This window comes from Trematosphaeria pertusa (genome assembly GCF_010094035.1).
Source record: "Trematosphaeria pertusa strain CBS 122368 unplaced genomic scaffold BU26scaffold_15, whole genome shotgun sequence".
Taxonomy (NCBI): domain Eukaryota; kingdom Fungi; phylum Ascomycota; class Dothideomycetes; order Pleosporales; family Trematosphaeriaceae; genus Trematosphaeria; species Trematosphaeria pertusa.
Window position 1 is genome coordinate 124,556 of NW_022987226.1, and position 17,136 is coordinate 141,691.

The 17,136-nt window shown below is 52.4% G+C and overlaps 5 protein-coding genes across 5 annotated transcripts; 3 read left to right on the plus strand and 2 right to left on the minus strand.

The window, feature by feature from the left end:
• The first annotated feature begins 444 nt into the window (after nucleotides 1–444).
• BU26DRAFT_554107 (uncharacterized protein) lies at nucleotides 445–3,668 on the plus strand. The gene is made up of 2 exons (XM_033832249.1): nucleotides 445–901; nucleotides 957–3,668. The coding sequence occupies exons 1-2, from the start codon at nucleotides 462–464 to the stop codon at nucleotides 3,295–3,297; spliced, it is 2,781 nt and encodes a 926-aa protein (XP_033679047.1). The 5' UTR covers nucleotides 445–461; the 3' UTR covers nucleotides 3,298–3,668.
• On the plus strand, nucleotides 3,479–4,142 carry BU26DRAFT_92336 (uncharacterized protein). Its single transcript, XM_033836501.1, has one exon. It carries the CDS (start codon nucleotides 3,660–3,662, stop codon nucleotides 4,062–4,064), a length of 405 nt encoding a protein of 134 aa, XP_033679048.1. The 5' UTR covers nucleotides 3,479–3,659; the 3' UTR covers nucleotides 4,065–4,142.
• Nucleotides 4,143–12,706, minus strand: BU26DRAFT_92335 (uncharacterized protein). The gene is made up of 13 exons (XM_033836500.1): nucleotides 11,724–12,706; nucleotides 10,978–11,675; nucleotides 10,617–10,927; nucleotides 10,135–10,569; nucleotides 9,934–10,086; nucleotides 9,790–9,886; nucleotides 9,258–9,740; nucleotides 8,965–9,213; nucleotides 7,672–8,910; nucleotides 7,092–7,623; nucleotides 6,557–7,043; nucleotides 5,565–6,507; nucleotides 4,143–5,516 (listed from the first exon to the last, which is right to left on the minus strand). Exons 1-13 carry the CDS (start codon nucleotides 12,316–12,318, stop codon nucleotides 4,221–4,223), a joined length of 7,518 nt encoding a protein of 2,505 aa, XP_033679049.1. The 5' UTR covers nucleotides 12,319–12,706; the 3' UTR covers nucleotides 4,143–4,220.
• Nucleotides 12,707–12,879: 173 nt separating this feature from the next.
• Nucleotides 12,880–13,831, plus strand: BU26DRAFT_491309 (cytochrome c oxidase assembly protein COX16, mitochondrial). The gene is made up of 2 exons (XM_033826080.1): nucleotides 12,880–13,345; nucleotides 13,419–13,831. The coding sequence occupies exons 1-2, from the start codon at nucleotides 13,079–13,081 to the stop codon at nucleotides 13,500–13,502; spliced, it is 351 nt and encodes a 116-aa protein (XP_033679050.1). The 5' UTR covers nucleotides 12,880–13,078; the 3' UTR covers nucleotides 13,503–13,831.
• Nucleotides 13,832–14,049: 218 nt separating this feature from the next.
• Nucleotides 14,050–15,666, minus strand: BU26DRAFT_435504 (hydroxymethylglutaryl-CoA synthase-like protein; the record flags this gene model as incomplete). The annotated part of the gene is given in 4 exon segments (XM_033824137.1): nucleotides 14,050–14,187; nucleotides 14,247–15,358; nucleotides 15,428–15,589; nucleotides 15,603–15,666. The coding sequence occupies 4 exon segments, from the start codon at nucleotides 15,664–15,666 to the stop codon at nucleotides 14,050–14,052; spliced, it is 1,476 nt and encodes a 491-aa protein (XP_033679051.1).
• Between the last annotated feature and the right edge of the window lie 1,470 nt (nucleotides 15,667–17,136).

A 17,136-nucleotide genomic window follows, 5' to 3' on the forward strand; every position in this document is an offset into this window, starting at 1 on the left:
TTTCTCTCCTCCAAAAGCCAGGGACTTGAGCCGCCTATCCCATCAACTTATCCGTCGTTCCCCTGAAGGCGCTTCAGCCTCGGAACTCCCTTCGGACCCGAAACCCAATCGCTTGACTCCACACAGTCACGTTCGCCCATAAATTCCAAGGTTGCCATCTAATCTTTCCTTTCTCCTTCCACGAGCTTAGGAGGCAAAAAGCATTCCGTTCTTTCCGCATGTCTCTTAGACTGATTGCGCCCGCACTCACTTTCCCTGGCGGAGTATGCGATGGCGCAGCCCAGGCATCAAGCTGAAGGCTGTTGCTGCAGCCTTTGGCGACACCATGGCCAATAAAGCGCGGGCTTTACTGCCATCGCTTCCAGCCCTGCTTATTTATACCTCAGCCTACCCCATAAGATAATAGACCACACCTTCAACCTCTTCAGCCTTGTTAGAGTTGAACTCCATTACATGCACTCATGGAGCCACTTTCTGCCCTCAGCATAGCGACAGCAGTAGTTCAATTCCTCGATTTCACAGGAACAATCGTGTCCGGAACATGGAAGATCTACAAGTCGAACCCCGGCGACTCCGAAGAACGGAATTCAGACATCAGAACGGTGACTGACAGCTTGATGAAATTGAATAAGGAACTCTGCGATGCCATCAACTATCCTAATCTCAAACCCTTCTCTTCCCAAGACCAGCAAATATCGAAACTTGGCGAAAGATGCAACGAGCTCGGCGAACAACTCATCTCCGCATTGAATCGTCTGAGATCACAGAACAAACATCAGCTCTGGGAAAGCTTTCGTCTGGCCCTGAGGACCATATGGAGTGAGAACGAAATTAGCACGCTGCAGCAAAGTCTGGAGAGCTATCGACAGCAGATTTCCATGCATATTCTTGTCTCATTGAGGTATCTAGCTCGCCGACTTGGTTGATATGAAGCTGTCATGACTGACTTATAACAGAGAACAGATCGCTGCTACGCACGAAAGCCAAAGACAACACGACTGGCAAACGCAGACAACACTTGATCAGACCCAGCGGCTTTGTAAAGAGATACTGAGGGAGATCGGCAACAGTAGCAGATGGCAGGGCGATGTTATTGAGGCAATCAAACGGAGTTATGGACGAGGCGTCGCGACTCCAGGCTCTACGGCGCCGCCCGCAAACATGCACGATATCTTGCAAACAAATGATTCCGATCGCATCAACCAACGGCTCCTTCATTTCCTACGATTCCAGGAGATTGACAATCGCTATGAGAGGATATCTCCGGCTTATCAGAAGACGTTCGAATGGGTCTTCCGGCCTTCATCCTCCAGCACCGCGAAGTGGGCAGACTTTACCCAATGGGTGCGGGGCGATGATCCTCTGTATTGGATCACTGGGAAGGCCGGTGCTGGCAAGTCTACTTTGATGAGGTTCATCTACGACCACAAGCGCACTGAACAGGGTCTGCAAGCCTGGGCTGCCGATCGACCGCTCGTCATGGCATATTTTTTCTTCTGGAATTCCGGATCCGAAATACAAATGTCCTACGAAGGACTCGTCCGGACCTTGCTTTATCAGATTCTCCAAACGTTGCCCCATCTCATTCCGGCCGTGTTTCCGTATCGAATGGAAGTGGGAATCTTGTTTGGCGAACATGTCTTCGAAAAGGAGTCATGGACTTGGGAAGAGTTGCTGAAGGCATTCCGCGTCTTAGTGTCAAAGGCTACGGACACGCATAAGCTTATGTTCTTCATCGATGGCATGGACGAATTCCAAGGCCAGCCGTCCGATCTTGTTGATTTTATTACAAGCCTGATCGCTCCGGGGGTCAAGATCTGTGCTTCGAGCCGCCCTTGGGTCGTCTTCGAGGACGCTTTCAGTCATCGCCCGCATCTCAGATTGGAAGACCTCACCTACGATGATATCAAACACTACGTTACGTCGAAGTTGACGGCCAATCCTGGGTTCAAAGTATTCCAGCAGTTTGACCCAAAGTTTTGCTCCGAACTCATCGAGAACGTTTGCGTCAAGTCATCTGGAGTGTTCCTGTGGATCTTTTTAGTGACGCAGTCCCTCCTCGACGGGCTTTCGGAAGGCGAAAGGCTTTCCGACTTACAGAACAGGCTAGATTCCCTTCCTGTCGATCTCGAAAACCTCTTCTGGAAGGTACTGGCTAGCCTGAGCTCGTTTCACTTTCGAAGGGCTTCCCAGCTGTTCCAGCTAGTACGAGCCTCTTTGTTTCCCTTGACACTGCTTGATATGTCCTTTGCAGACGAGGACGACCCAAGTTTCGCAATGAAAGCTCCCTGTGCGGTTCTTACCCTACAACAGGCCAATTCGCGAGCGGAGCTTATGCGGCGGCGAATCAATGCTTGCTGCAAAGGACTTCTCGAAGCGAACTCTGGTGCATTCAAATCCCTGCCTTCGACTCGCGTGGACTTCCTACATCGCACCGTCAAAGATTTCCTCGAACGCGGCGACATCTGGTCAAAAGTGTGTGCAGCAACCGACGAGAACTTCAATGCGAATCTGCGGCTGTGTAATTCCCGGATCATGTGGCTCAAAAGACAAGATCCGGCAAAGATCAGTGAGAAAAGCTTTTGGGATGCGATTACATATGGTATCGAGTATGCCGTTAGGTCGGATCCTGTCTTGACGACATATCAAGTCCCTCTTCTCAACGAGATCGACAGAACGGCAACGAGGGTAACGACTAAGTTGCTTCGACAGCAGTCCATTGTCCATCAAGCGGCGACCTGCAGTTCTGAAGAGATGGCCCCCTACTGGACTTGGACACGCGTCGAATGCCGTGAAGCCACCTCATTCCTCAGCTTCGCCGCGCAGTGTCAACTAGTCCAATACGTCGATTTGAAATTGCGAGCAATGCCCCCATCCAACGCGGCCGGATGCGCCTCAGAACTCCTGTATCTTGCCATAACACTGTACGAAGTGTTTCTGAACGAGAAAGACCGACCCGCCGTTTATCATAAAGAGCCGAGCAAAGAGCTCATATTTCTTCTCCTGAAGTACGGGGCAGATCCCAATTTCCAGACTAGACCAACCTTACCTACGGCCTGGGAGCAGTTGCTAGACAAGTGCGACATCATCGTACGCTATAACCGTCACGGTGAAAATTTTGGACTTCCAAACTGGGAAGATTTCATGAAAGAATTCCTATTACATGGTGCAGATCCTCGGAATCCTCGGCTTGAAACAGCTCTCGGCAATTTCTCTCATATGAGAGATCTGGTCAAACAGAAGAAGAGGGAAACAAGGTGGTCCCATTACGGTTCAAAATTGCGACGATCGAAGTGATGTCGGATGTTGCGAATGGCTACGATCCTGTGGGGCTGCATCACGAGAGCATCGGTTAACACAAGGGTTAGTAGAGTCATTGGCGACTCTTCGAGTATCGTTGCCAATTGGGACGGCCCAGTCATCCTATCAGTTTTGGATCGCTACAGGCCGAACTCAGGAACATCTTGTTTCTCAACACCTGCCAGGGTTCGATTATATCCAATCAGTCATGCGAATATCGCCAATCTTCTCGTCAACCTACAGGTTGCGCCTCATAGTATGGACTACGCGCCACAACACGAGCGATACAAATCCGAACCTCATTCGAACCAGCTCATCACCCATGTATTGCAGGGGTTCCGCGACCGAAGTGCGTATGCATGCTGCGCGCCAAAAAAAAAAAAAACAAGCCTCGAAGGGACATCGACCATCCTGATCCGTCCCACCAGGCGGCAGCTACATCTCATCTCCTGGAAATAATCGATTTCCAGGCCTCAGTTTCGGATGTCTTTAATGATCTGAAGGTTCCGATCGCGTATCGACGAGGCGGGGCTAGCCGAATCCCTGGCCTATCCGATGGGCATGTCATCGTCGCGGTGAATGTCCACATGGGTTTCAGAATTGTAGCTCAGCTGCTGTGGAAAAAAATATATATATTTTTTTTTGCAATTTTTTTTGGCTTTACGTGCCTTCGGACCCTTGTTCTCCTCCTGAAATTCCCTCCCTCTTGCTCGCTTGTCTTTTCTCCCTATGCTTTATTTCACGTATGTCGATTGGAAACGTAGTAAAATTACAATACCAAAGCGCACCTGACCTGGCAAAATTGTGCCCTGATATCATTTACTTGGATACACTAATGCCACCTTTTTCCTCCAATAACTCAAACACAACACCCAAAACGCCCTGTCCTACAGCCACCATACCATACCTACGCCCCCAAACTAAAAGAAAGCACACCAACCAATATACATTGCCGCTAAATTCCTCGGATCCCTCGCCTGTTGCACTAGCGCATCCACATAACCCTCCACACTCAATGGCACGCTCTCCCCCCGAATCAAGCCCGCCACCTTCTGCTTCACAACCTCTAGGACCTCCTGCGGCGTCTCCGGCACGCCTTGGATCTTCTTCTTGCGCTTCCCCCCCAAAAAGTCTGCTGTGGGATCGTGCACAAACGTTTCCAGGATAGTGATGAGCGTGTCTTCGTGCTGGCGGAGTAAGGAGTAAGTGAGTTCGGCTGCTTTCCGGAAGGGCCCCTCGACGGCTTGGGGCCCCATGGCGTCGACCATGTTGTGCGTTAGGCGGAAGGGGACAAGCTCGGGTTTTTCGAATGTGAGCCCTTTGTCGAAGAGGCAGTTGAAGTCGACGTGGAAGGTGCCTCCGTTTCCTTCTTCAAGCAATACATTCTCGCCATGTCTATCACCCAATCCCAACACATGTCCCACGATACTCATGACTGCGCAAGAGCGCGTGTAGCGCAGGCGGGCCGCAAACCAAGCTTCTGGCTCAGGAAACGTTTCGACGAACCATTCGTGCAGGACAGGCGGGAACTTTGCGAGGATCTTGTGGGTGAAGATAGGTGTTTTTGAGGGTTCGGAGCATGCTTCGTTGAGAAGCATGCGGATCTCGCCATAGTCGATGGCGATGTTCTTTTGGCGGTAGAGGCGGATGATGATGTCGCGCATGGGCTTGAGACCTTCGACCCATTCGATGGTTCCGCATTCTTCGTTCAACGGTGTCACGCCATAAGTCTTGATGTAGAGGCGACGCTTACTCGACTCGATATCTTTTCGCAGGGCACGATTGATCATGGCATTGAACTCCATAAGCCGCTGGTCCTTGCGGAGATCATCTTTCGGCTTGCAGAGCAGACCATAGGTCCGCCCATCGGAGCCTCGGACGGTGACTTTTCGTGGTCTCTGAAGCGAGGATAGAACCAGCACATCGTCTAAGAATGATTCAATTGTGATGGCTCCCTGAGGGAACGGATTGTGAAGCCGAATAAGCCTGCTGTCATTTCCGGTCGGTAGAGTGGGGATCATATTGGCCTCGATAGGTACGACGAGAGCGCATGGCGCGAGCTTGTGATTGAAGCCCAAATCTCTCGCCAAGCTCACATGGACGACCCTCTGTTCAATAGGAGCATTGCAAGCTGCCAGCAATGAATCGGTGAGACGCTGACCGTGTATGATCAAGCTCTTCAGGTCCAGAGCGCCGCCTTTGCGCTTCGAATGATCCTTCCGTTTATTAGCATACGTGTGAGCCTCGCCGGCCCGATCACTTACTCGGAGCTTTTGAAGGACCGAAGTACCGCGTACGCGTCGATCATCCTGCGTCGAGTGAATGACGGCCAGGAGACTCCATAGAGCTTGTTGCGGATATTGAGCGGCTACTTTGAGAATGATGATCAGCAGAACCTCCCACACGCTCTTGTTCGGATGACTGATGCGAGTTATGATCTGGGGGAACGCCGTATACCATGTAAATGCCGGCATGCGCTCAGTCGTATATCGCTTGAGGTACTTGTTCATATGGTCCAGGTAGTTAAGTTTGTGCTGATGCAGTTCCTTATCTTTCGGCAGCCTCGGTTGGGTGTTCATGACTTCCACGCCCATGTCGAGCCAGAGCGTGAGAACCTTTGGTATCGTCTGGTAATAGTGCTTGGTTCCATACACTGTGGAGCGAGTGTAGTTTTCGATCACCAATTTCGTCAACTCCCCAGCCAAGAAGCTGTCCGATCGTCTCCCTGGCGACAGCTGTTTCTCAGTCTCGAAGAGCTTGAGGTAGTAGCGTCCTAGATAGTAGTGTCCCTTATCCCATTTGGGAAACGTCATAATACCTCTGGCATAGGCCTCTTTCAACGCTGTAATCCCGGTTTGACCTGATCGATCCAGCCACTTGGCGAGAAGCAACTCCGCATGGCACTTGACCTTGTTCGTAGACAGAGACTGGTCAGCGGACGTGGCGACTGAGACTGAGACATCCATGGGCACTGCGTCTCGCGTCTGGAAAGAATTACTCATGAGGGCGCCGCGAATGTTCTGGATGGCTTTTCGGTGATGCCCTTCCTTCCATAGCATCTTCGAATACTCAATCTTAGCGGCATCATCGCCAAGTTGTTGTGCATGCAAGATTGAATTGAAAGCTGCCGAGGTGAAGTCTCCTTTCCGCGCTAGCCTCGCTGTCGTCAACCAGGCAGACGCAATATCAAGATTTGTGAACTCAATTCTGTAGAGGTTAGCGCATAACCGATAGTGTGGATGTTGCTTGCGCTTACCGAGACAGTTGCATCGCCGCACGGCGTATCCCAAGCACATACTGCTTATCTGCTGTGTATGAACCCAGTATATCCAGTCGGCGATCCAGATTCTCCAGGATAACATCGCGGTTAGGTGTGGTATAAGCGGCCATGCCGCTGATAGCCTCGATTTCGTAGAGAGTATGCAACTTTAGTAGATGGTCGTGGCAGGCGTGCAATGAAGCGGTCGTGGTAGGAGAGAGTCCCTTGGCCAAGGTCTGTCGTAGAGAGCCAACGATGTTCTTGAATTCAGCTTCCTCTTTGCGCCGCAATGCCAGCAAAGCTTTGCCGATCCCAACATTGAAATCTTGGGATGCGCTAGCGTCTGGTTCGGAATGGGCAGCGATGAGCTTCTCGAGCTGATCCCATCTACCTGAGGACCAAGCTGCTTCTGCGGCGAATGGCAGAGTGCTCGTCGAAACAGAATCGAAAGCGTGAAATCCCTCTACGTAGTTGAGGATGGCATCTCAGAGGCCGTTAGCAGTGATCGACGTTAAAGCATTCCACCACTCACCATATTGTCCGGATGCTTTGAGGCAAGTCAAAAGGTTGACTTGAGTGTCGGTATCGTTCGGCCGCTCGGCGAGCGCGAGCTCGTACCAGCTTTGGGCAGCTGTCCATCGTCCGGCTTTCCGATGCTCCATAATTTGCTGTTCTGAATTCAGCACTTGAAGATGAGCAGAGATACCTTCGATGCTGTCGGGCTCGTCGATCTGGGCATAGATGAACTGAAGATGTTGGAGCAGGTCATCCTTTGGGAAGAGGCCATCCGTCGCCTCCGCTTTGAGTTGCTCCTCGCGGTAATACTGCTCCCAGTGGAAGAGCGCTCGAGCATACGATCCACATTCTACGGCACGCGTGGAAATGACCTTCGCCGGGATCAGTTGTAACAGGCGCTCGACTGCACTGATTTGCTGAATGGATTCAAGTTCCTCCAGTTCCGAAATGCCTCGACCAGTCTTTCCGGCCATGATTCTATTATCCGACACATGTTTTCTCTTCTCCTGCAACCAGAGAGCGAGGTAATCCAACGTGTGGAAGACATTCTGCTAGCAGTAAGTATGGAGTGTTCTATGTAGTTAAAAGTGACTCACCTCGCTACATTGCTTGATATTCGTTGCATCAATGTGATCGGTTCCTTGGACATTGGTCTCAAGAATTGTCAACAACTCTTGCCCTATGTTGATTATGTCTTTTTCCTCGCCATCGACAAGCACGCTCAGCACGGCAAACGGCAGAATGAAAGAGGCGATGGAAAGGTCTTGATTTTTGATAACCCTGGCCACGGCTCGGAAAACCATCTTCGCATTGTACTCCTTTGCCTTGTATAACAGATCGTAGACGAACGTTCGAAGCCACGTGGCGTGGCTGACTTCGAGACTGAATATTGGGTATGGCTGAGACTGGTCTTCAGCGCCCGGTCGAATGTTAATCAGATATCTCGAGTTCAAGAAGGGGAAGAGCGTGTTGCGGATGGACTCCGGCATCTGATTCCAGCGTTGCATTGCGCGGCTGGGTTGCGACGAGCGCGGCCTCTGGGCCACGACCTCGTTGCTGAACCCGCAGGCCTTGCACAGTTCTTGCATGACATAGGCAAGAAATCCCTGTAACTTGGCGTTGCTCGTGGAAAGGAAGACCTTGATGAGGACCTCCTCGAGCATAAACGCGGCAAAGTCGGTGACATCTGCCGCTGACTTAAAATTGCTGAGCACGAGAATCTGTTTCTTCTCGCGCACCGTCTCCACACGGTACGGGTCAAGTCCACCGATAAGGCCTAGGCATTGAGCGCAGAGTACTGGAATGTCACCGTTGTTTTCGGCAAATCGGACGCATGCGTCAAGTAAGGAGCGACTGAGCGTGGTCAAAGCTGGAAGAGGTTTCTGGCCGATTGCAGACTGGTGTAGGAGTTTTTGGTTTTCCTCAAGGTAGGGAACAAGCTCCTTCAAGGCCTGTCGCACAACGATAGCGCTCTCGTCGCTACAGCGCTCACCAAAGATGTGGAAGAGCGTGACTTTGTCTTTCCCGGCTTTAAGGCGAGCGATTTCTGCCTCTAGCTTGGCCATCATTGGGATGGAAGCCAGAGAGGGGATATAGCCGATCCGGGCTTGCAGTAGCGGATTGTACTTCTGACGGAGAGTTTCAAGGGTTTTACAGGCCTTTTGGCGGGCGTTGTCCGAAAAGATGGGCCAGTTATGCACGATCAAAGCGAACGTCTGATCGATGACGAGTTCCAAGTCCTCTTCGTCAAGGACAGCAAGGAGAGCGGACCATAGGTCGAATGCCTGGTCGCAGAGATGGACATCGGACGTCGCGGACTGGAGGCAAGCCCTGAGCTAAGGTGTATGAGCTTCTAGAAGAATTGATATGACATGAAGGATTTGACGCACCTGTGGTAGCGCATAGCTGGTGTCACTTCCAGCAAGCGCGATCAGTTCTCTGATAGCACCTACGGCCCTCCTTCGCTCCGGGAGTGGATGAGCTCTTGAAGGATTTTCGATGATGTCGGAGAAGTGCGCCATGACTCCCAGGATGTGGTTCTGAATGAAAGACTCTAGTGCCTTTCTTTTCGTTGGTTCCTTTCGCTGTCCGTCGCTCTTCTCTGACAGCGCAGCAAGTCTATGGAAGCCCGCATGAAACTAGTCGAGTTAGCCAAGTTCCTCATCTTGGGAATAGTCCCTACGAGTTTTTTGTCCTTTCCGCCCTGCTCTGCTGCCAACTCCAACACCTCACATGCAATGAACACAGGTTCCTGCTTGACCAGATGATGCAGCTCTTGCCCGGGCTGCCGAAACCCCGGCGCCACCGCGCTCAGAGTATCCATAGCCCATCTTTCCACGTCAACTCCGTCCTGGCACAAGAGCATCGCAAGAATGCCGGCGAGATTCCTTCGCGGCTGAGAACAGATGTCCCCGATAGTCGTTCTTTTAGCGTCTGCGATGCATTGTAGGATGTCTTTTCGTTTGGTCAAGACCAAAATCGGGAGAACGTACCCGCGGAGGGTTATGAGTAGCTGATTCCTGGTATGTTCGATGAGGTCAGACACAAGAATTGCCTTTTGGGGTTTGCTGAGGACATCTTTTACGATTGTGAAGCCGATGCTTCTCCAGTAGGGCCGCAGCATTTCTAAAGGAGATGTCCCGAAGTCATCGGCAAGAGATGAGATCTAGATGTGTGAGCTTAAACGTGGAAAGCCAACAGAGCGCGCTCCGTACCTCGTTGTAGGCCATGCTAAGAATGACAGTGTTTGGGTGACCCAGATACTCGACAAGCCGATCTAGGATGATGGGTAGCTCGACTTCACCGCATACCCTTCGATCTAGTTAGCGTATTCAAGAGTCTCGCGCATCGGGGCTTACCGCGCAGCTTGGCCATAGGCCATGACTAGCATCTCCTGCTCCGAGAGTATGTTTCGCTTTGCAAGCTCATTGAAAAACTCCATCGTCGCCCTGCGATTCTTATCCCGGACAGAGTCGGTGATATCATCTCGAAGGAAGACCATGATTGATCGGCTACGGTGAGATTAGACCGGTTCACGTAAGGGATTATGTTAGACGTACGACGCTGTAATTCTGAGTTCTCGTAAAGACCTGGTCATTGACTTGATTAGCCACTGTCCCAATAAGCATATGTCCAGGTCCAGATAGTCGGGATCCGATATGTGGTTGAAAACGCGGCCAATAGCCAACGCCATCAGCACCCGAGGCTTTGACGATTTCTGGAACAATTCTTCCTCCGTGATCGCCAGTAGAGCATCGACAACTTCTTTCAACTCGTTAGAGATGTTATTATTCCAATACACAAACTCGCCGCGCTGCGGTGCATTTGTTGCGTCGCAAAGTCTGCAGGTGCAATCCTTCCAGTGGTCTTTATGCGCTAGCTTTGACTGGAGAGAGCGGGAACCTGCACAACCAATCTTGCCGAACGCTGCGAGTAGTTCGCATTGCTCTGTCTCCCATTTCGTTGGATCTTCGGACATTGTCGCGTATTTCGCCCTTTAATTGTAAGCAGGATTCCCACTCCGGGATAGAGAATCACTTACTTGACAATGTTGTGAATGTTGGATAGATCCAGCACTGGGGAGTCCGGCGAGCTGCCATTGAGCGCTACCATCAGTTGATTGTACACCGATAACTGCTCATCCTCTGGGGCCTCTGGAAAGGTTCTTCGTCGCTTTGTCGGCCTCTCCTCATCCGTAACGTTTAAATCCCGAAAAATTTTTATGATCGTGAACGACTCACGGCCGAGCCCATCGTCCGAAAAGCTTTGCGAGATATCTGTGCAGAGCACTGCCCGTAATTCAGTAACCTCGGCCGGCCAGTGGCCAGGAGAAGTCCATAAGCATAACGCGAGCTGTGTTTGTCAGTGATGAGGTTTTGTGAAGGACGTCGAGCTGTACCTACCTGCAAGTCCCGGTGCAGTCGGTTGAAGCTTGCCATATCTTGACAGATTCCAGATACTACCGGCTCCAAGTAATCTAAGACGAGTGATTTGAGGTTCTCGTGCCGACGAGATGAGAAAAGCCTTTGCTTTGAACTTTCCCCTAGTACAGTACGAAGACGAGTAAGCAAAGATGCGAGTCGGAGCTGATTCGCTTCGGAGAAGGGCGATGACGCGCAAGTTTGGAGCAAATCCACGAGACTGGAACTGAGCGACTGTGCAGATCTTGACGAGCACTCGAAGATAACTTCCGTCTCCTGATTTGGGAGAGTGAACGTTTCCAACAGCTGCATGGACATAGCCGCGATTTCGTGAAGAAGCGGGCCGCTTTCGCTGGAACCAATCCACAGCTTGAAGTTCAGCCACAATGTAAGGCAGCTATCTAGCGCCCATTGCCGCTGATGTTCACTGGCGGAGGAGTCGGCCACTCTTTGTCTGGAGTGGAGATTGGAGAGGATTATCGCGTGAAGAAGGTGAAAAGCAATATATGTCGCATGTGTTGGCGTTGTTATGGTTCGCTGGAGGTCGTGAGGCAATGCAACAAGCTGCTGGCTGTAGGGCCAGAACTCGCCTATGCTGCTCGGATACGGCAAGGCGACTTTGAATGAGGCAGGCGGCAATTCAGCTGTCTCATCGTCGATATCCAGGGCTAGGATGATATCTAAGTGCATCATTAGCTATAATTGTGGAAAATGTGGACAATACATACTGTCAACGCATCCCTTGTACACGTCCAGGATTGACTTTGCCCTGCGCAACGCGCTAGGCGACCGAGAAAATATCTCAAGGCATGTAGTCAATAAGCTCTGCACATCTCCATGAACATCCAGGATATTCTCTTGGGCCAACAGGCCCAAAAGCTTCGGAAACAACCAGATAAAGACAGGCGGTCCATCTTCTCCAATGTGGTCGAGAGAATGTCGCGCGACTGATAGTAGATAAGGCTTTTGTCGAAAGATGATCTTGAGCGCATCGAGGCAATGAATGGCTTGGTCCTTCAAATAGTCCAAAGCAAATGGATTTTCTCGGTAGAAGACATCTAAACCCCCTTCGGCGACAGTAGTGATGAAAGCGGCGCATGTAATATCTGGATCCTCGAGAGTAGGGCTTTGAAGGAAGAGCTTGATCTGTTCTAGGAAGGTTTGCTGGTCTCCAGGGCTCTGTTGAGCGTTGGCCTTGGAGGCATTGTGGACGATCTGAGCGGGAATCGTAGATGGCGGCGGGAGTCCGTTGAAACTCGCGTTCCCATTCGTCACAGGCTGAGGCGCCTGCCGTTGAGTGGAATTCCCGCCTCTGCGGGCCATGGCGAATGTTTACCTCTTGGTCATTGCGAGAGCAAGAGTTGAAGAGAAGAGGTCCTATATCCGGAGAGAGCGATAGGGCGGGGTTGCGAGTGAAGGGAGCCCGATCTGAGATCTTTGCTTTCGCGACCGGGCAACGCAACGCACGGGCGAAGCTGGACAGATGCCGTGCCGTAACGGGGAAACATAAACCCAGAGCCGTAGTTGCGTTCCGGCGTAGTGATGTGTGCTTCAGATGGGCGGCAGGTGGGGCTGTCGGTGAAAGAATCCTGGCCTGGTATGAGCTGAGACGTCTCCTTCTCGAGGGAGCAACGCGATGCGTTCGAATTTTCCGTAAGACCCTGTGTTGTGGGGCGAGGTCGCAAGACCGTGGGTTCATGCGTGTTTAGACGTAGCGATGCCTGCTCAAGGCGAAGATGCGCGTCGAACAAAAACACGACATCCCGTGACTTTGCCAAGCCACTAATTATCTGCTCCGCATCGATCATGCCACAAGATCACGGAGCTTCCTCGTCCACGTTGGACACCAAACGGTGTTTTGTTGCAAGTACCTTAAGACTAGCCCGGAGGAAGAGGAGGATACTATTGGTCTTCAATTGGGACAGGCATCACAAGCCGACGGGCGCTTCTTTCGCCCGCCTTCCGCAAAACCCACAACTCGAAGAGCTTCCGCTTCAACGCCTTCCGCTCCTCTCCTGTAGATCGACACCTCTCCGATCCAACCTACGGAGTACTCCCGTATTCACCGCACACCCTCGCCGCCATGCCCGGACCCTTCACATCGCGCTCCTTCAGCGCCACGCTCCCCAACACCTTCGCCTCTAAATACCGCAAAGCCCTGCAAAAGCACCCCTTCCTACTCTTCGGACTGCCCTTCGTCACTACAATAGTAGCCGGCTCCTTCATGCTCACGCCCGCCACCGCCCTCCGGTACGAGCGCTACGATCGCAAGAACCAGCAGATGAGCCACGAGGAGGCCATGGGCTTGGGGCAGAACAGGAGGAAGGTGGATATGCGGGATGAATATTATGTGAGTATACCTTTGCTCTCGGATGGGGCGGAAGGAGGAGAGGAGAAGACTTAAGATGCTGACTGTGACGCAGAGACTGCAGGCTAAAGATCTAGAGAACTGGGAGCAGAGGCGGGTGAAGAGGCTACCGGGCGAGGTGGATGGCATCTTGGAATGAGCCCCGTAATTACATAACTGTGCGGCATAGACACGGCGTTCTCCGAATCAGGCTCAACATTGGGACATCCAAGGCGTTTGGTAGATGTTGCTGGAAGCAGGCAGATACCTCTCCTCTCAATTAGCGAGTCCGTTCTCTCTTATACGGGGGGGATCGTAGATGGGCACCAAGAGAACTGCACTGTCTCTCGCTCCCTGGGGTAGCGAATATCCAAGATTGAATTGACCTTGGGTTTTGAATGCCACGTAAGGCAGATATTAAATAAGACAACTAAGCACATAGTGGCTGTTATCTCTAGATACCCAATCCATCATTAACTATGCCCCATGTCATTGGTTCCATCCATCGTCTAAACATCATAGCACGCCCATGCTCCCGAAGCCTACACCCGCGGTGAGACAGAACGGTAGAGATCTAAAGGCTCCAAATGGTATAAAGATGTTGCAGCTGACGAGACTCTATGACGAATCGTGAGTGACTCCCGCAAATGCTCAGAATGCAACAAACTAGAGAACTGATAATTGACGGTTGCACCGGTTGCTGTGCTCTACTGCTTAATCTCGTAGAATCGTCGGAACATGCCGTCAATGTTCGTGAGGTAATACGTGCCGGGGAACATGTGCTCGGTGCTTCCCTCAGGGGTGTACTCTTTCTTGAGGTGAGCTCGCTCGCGGAGGTTGCACATCTGGCCATAATCAGTCACGTGACTTTCACTAACAATACTAAGCGCTTGAAAGTACTTACATCGTCATATACCTGGGGAGGAACAGTGCGTCGGGATTCCAGACGGGAGTGGATGTCCAGCTGCTTCTGGATTTCGGCAACGCTTCCCTTCACCTTGAGGGAGAACATAGAGGAAGCAAGACCGCTTCCATAGCTGAAGATTCCAATGCGCTTGCCTTGCGCGGTCTGGTTGTCAACGTTGGCAAGCAGGCTGCACAAGCTGCCGTAGACACTGCCACAGTACATGTTCCCGCACATGGTCGGCACCTGAATGCCGGGCTGCACGCGGGCAGCGAATCGCTTCTTTGCGAGCGCCATGAAGGTCTTCTCTACCGCCTTATCTGTGATGGAGGCGGCATAATCAAGATCCCTGAGTTCAGCAGGGACCTCGGCGAACAGCGGGTTCGATGGGTTCACCAGGAAGTCATTGTAGAGCAGGCGCGCGTACGATTTGGATACGAGCTTGCAGGTGGGGGCGTGGAAGCACATGTAGTCGAATCGGTCTAGGGGCGTCTCCTGCTCCTGCTCCTGCTCCTGCTCCTGCTCCTGAGAGTGACCATTGACTCCGTTCGCGACGCCATTTGCCCGAGCCTTCAGGCTCTCCTGGCGGGCGTTGTATGCTTTGTAGCAGGCGTCGACCGCCTCGGTGTAGCATCGGATGGAATAGTGGCCATCGACAACAGGGTATTCGCTCGTCAAATCGGGCTTGTAGAAATCGTAGGCGTGGGTGATGTAGGTGCCGCGTAGGCCTGGCTCCATGACGATGGGCGCATCAGGGCCGATCAGCATAGCCACACAGCCCGCTCCACCGGTCGGACGGGCGTTACCCTTCTTGTACAGGGCAATGTCGCCTGTCACGACGACCGCGTCACGCCCATCCCATGCCGAGGATTCTATCCAATTGACGCTGTTGAACAGCGCGTTCGTTCCGCCGTAGCACGCATTCACGGTATCCACGCCCTCGACGTTAAAGTTGCCGGATTCCTCGAACAATTGCATCAAGACGGTTTTGACCGACTTGGACTTGTCGAGCAGCGTCTCAGTGCCGACTTCCAAGCGGCCAATGGACTTGGGGTCGACGTTGTACTTGTTGAACAGCGAGGAGAGGGTTGTCAGGGCGAGAGAGTAGATGTCTGCGCAGAGTCCCAGTCAGTTCTTGCTCCTGTGTATTGCTTGTGCAGATTCTCGTATTTGCGACTTACCCTCACGGTCGTCGCAGAAGGACATCTTGGTCTGGCCGAGGCCAATCGTGTATTTGCCCTGGGAGACGCCATCGAACTTCTCGAGCTCGGCCTGGTCGACGCACTGCACAAATATTAGAGGCGTCGTCGAGGACGGGGCGCAGCAGCCAGAAAAACTGCAGACTGCGCTAGCGACTTGCCTGGCTGGGGAAGTACAGCTCAAGGGCCTTGATACCGATGTTCGTGGGACGGGCAGCCATGATTGCAGTGTCTCGAGGGGAAAGAGGAGAAAAGTCGAGAGGAAGAGTATCGTTGCGGGGGCGTACACCGCTGGTTAAGTACAGAGGGAGTCGTGACAAAGGCAAATTGCGGTCTGGGTAGCGGCGATCTTTATGTGGCAATTGGCGAGTTGAGCTTCCCGCAGCCGTTAGGTTCGACGAAAAGGAGTCTTTACTGCTTTCGGGCCGGGGATTTGGCCCTCAACAAACGCCAATTTCGCGTCGCTTGAAGGGATGCGCTGGTTGCTATGCGGAGTGTTTTGGGCAACTTTCTGCGGGGAGCGCGAGCACGTTGGCGGGGCAGACGCACTGCTGTTTACTATTGTTCTGTTTCCCTCTCACCGTCGACCTGTCCGCCCTTATTCCACCGTCTTCATATCTTTCACCGTTATCGGACCGCCGTGGCGCCGTACGTCTGCAGCACCAGGATGGGTCGCCAACAACACGAGCCTATCACAACAAACCTTGGCGAGCTGCAGGGCTTCTGTCGCGATTCCCAACGGGGCTAGCGCCAGGAACCAAGAGGTGAATGCCCAAGTGTTGGCCACCGTCAACCCTCCCACAACGCAGCTGAACATGGGACGCCACACTTGTACACGCAATCACTGATCAGAACAGCCCGCGGATGACGTCGCTCAGCCTGTGCACACGTGCGACACCACATAGTCTAGCTGACATCTAAACGTTTGGAGCAACACGCGAAGAGCGTTTGACGTTGACGTGCAGTCAGCAGCTGTCAACCGCCAACCATCGTGGACCGGCTCGAGTACCACACTCTGCCGAGTATCTCTCGTCACGGCTCAGTCTCTCTGTCTCTGTTCCAATGATAGTCTTTTCCCCATCCGTTTCATCCGTCGTCGAAGCCGTGCAAACAGGCTGACAGAATGTGTATTCGACCTCCAAACTCCCCCAAGACGAAGACGGTACCATCCAACCTGCGTGCACTCATGATCGCGAGGCGGAGTCTGGATTGCAGTCCAAGACGTTTCCGTTCCTATCGCAAGCAGAAAAATAGACAGACATGAAGAAACCGCGCGTCATAGGCCGGAGGGCTGGAAACCTCACCCCGCTCTTCGACCTCCAAGCAAGCGCATCGGGCGGAACGGTTCCGAATGGCATCACTGTTGCTTTCGATGAGCGATCTGCCACAGCATGTCATTCGTGGTCTTTTGTTGGAGGGGTTGAGTATAAAGGCGTGCCCGCGCGCATTCTATGTAGAGTGCTCAACCGTTCGAGACGGAGGCGGCTTCCGTAAGCGCATTTCTGGGGAAGCAATCTATTTCCTGGCAAATAAACGAGTTGCTTCGGTGTGAGAGTCACGATCGCGGCATGCGTGAACCATCGCCAGGAGGTTTGGAGGCTCACCGAAGCGGTTTCGCGTTTCGCGTTTCGCAAGGGCCTTCGAGAAAGATAGCGACCGGCGTTTTCGTGCAGAGGTGTCAGCCAGTTGCA

What these genes read in the sequence shown, in the direction of transcription:
- BU26DRAFT_554107 (XM_033832249.1), top strand. Translation starts at nt 462, where the DNA reads ATGGAGCCACTTTCTGCCCTCAGCATAGCGACAGCAGTAGTTCAATTC. An exon ending in CATATTCTTGTCTCATTGAG is followed by an intron (nt 902 to 956) that starts GTATCTAGCTCG and finishes GACTTATAACAG; the next exon opens with AGAACAGATCGCTGCTACGC.
- BU26DRAFT_92336 (XM_033836501.1), top strand. Translation starts at nt 3,660, where the DNA reads ATGCTGCGCGCCAAAAAAAAAAAAAACAAGCCTCGAAGGGACATCGAC.
- BU26DRAFT_92335 (XM_033836500.1), bottom strand. Translation starts at nt 12,318, where the DNA reads ATGGCCCGCAGAGGCGGGAATTCCACTCAACGGCAGGCGCCTCAGCCT. An exon ending in GAACTCAGAATTACAGCGTC is followed by an intron (nt 10,087 to 10,134) that starts GTACGTCTAACA and finishes ATCTCACCGTAG; the next exon opens with CCGATCAATCATGGTCTTCC. An exon ending in CGGTCCTTCAAAAGCTCCGA is followed by an intron (nt 5,517 to 5,564) that starts GTAAGTGATCGG and finishes AATAAACGGAAG; the next exon opens with GATCATTCGAAGCGCAAAGG.
- BU26DRAFT_491309 (XM_033826080.1), top strand. Translation starts at nt 13,079, where the DNA reads ATGCCCGGACCCTTCACATCGCGCTCCTTCAGCGCCACGCTCCCCAAC. An exon ending in ATATGCGGGATGAATATTAT is followed by an intron (nt 13,346 to 13,418) that starts GTGAGTATACCT and finishes ACTGTGACGCAG; the next exon opens with AGACTGCAGGCTAAAGATCT.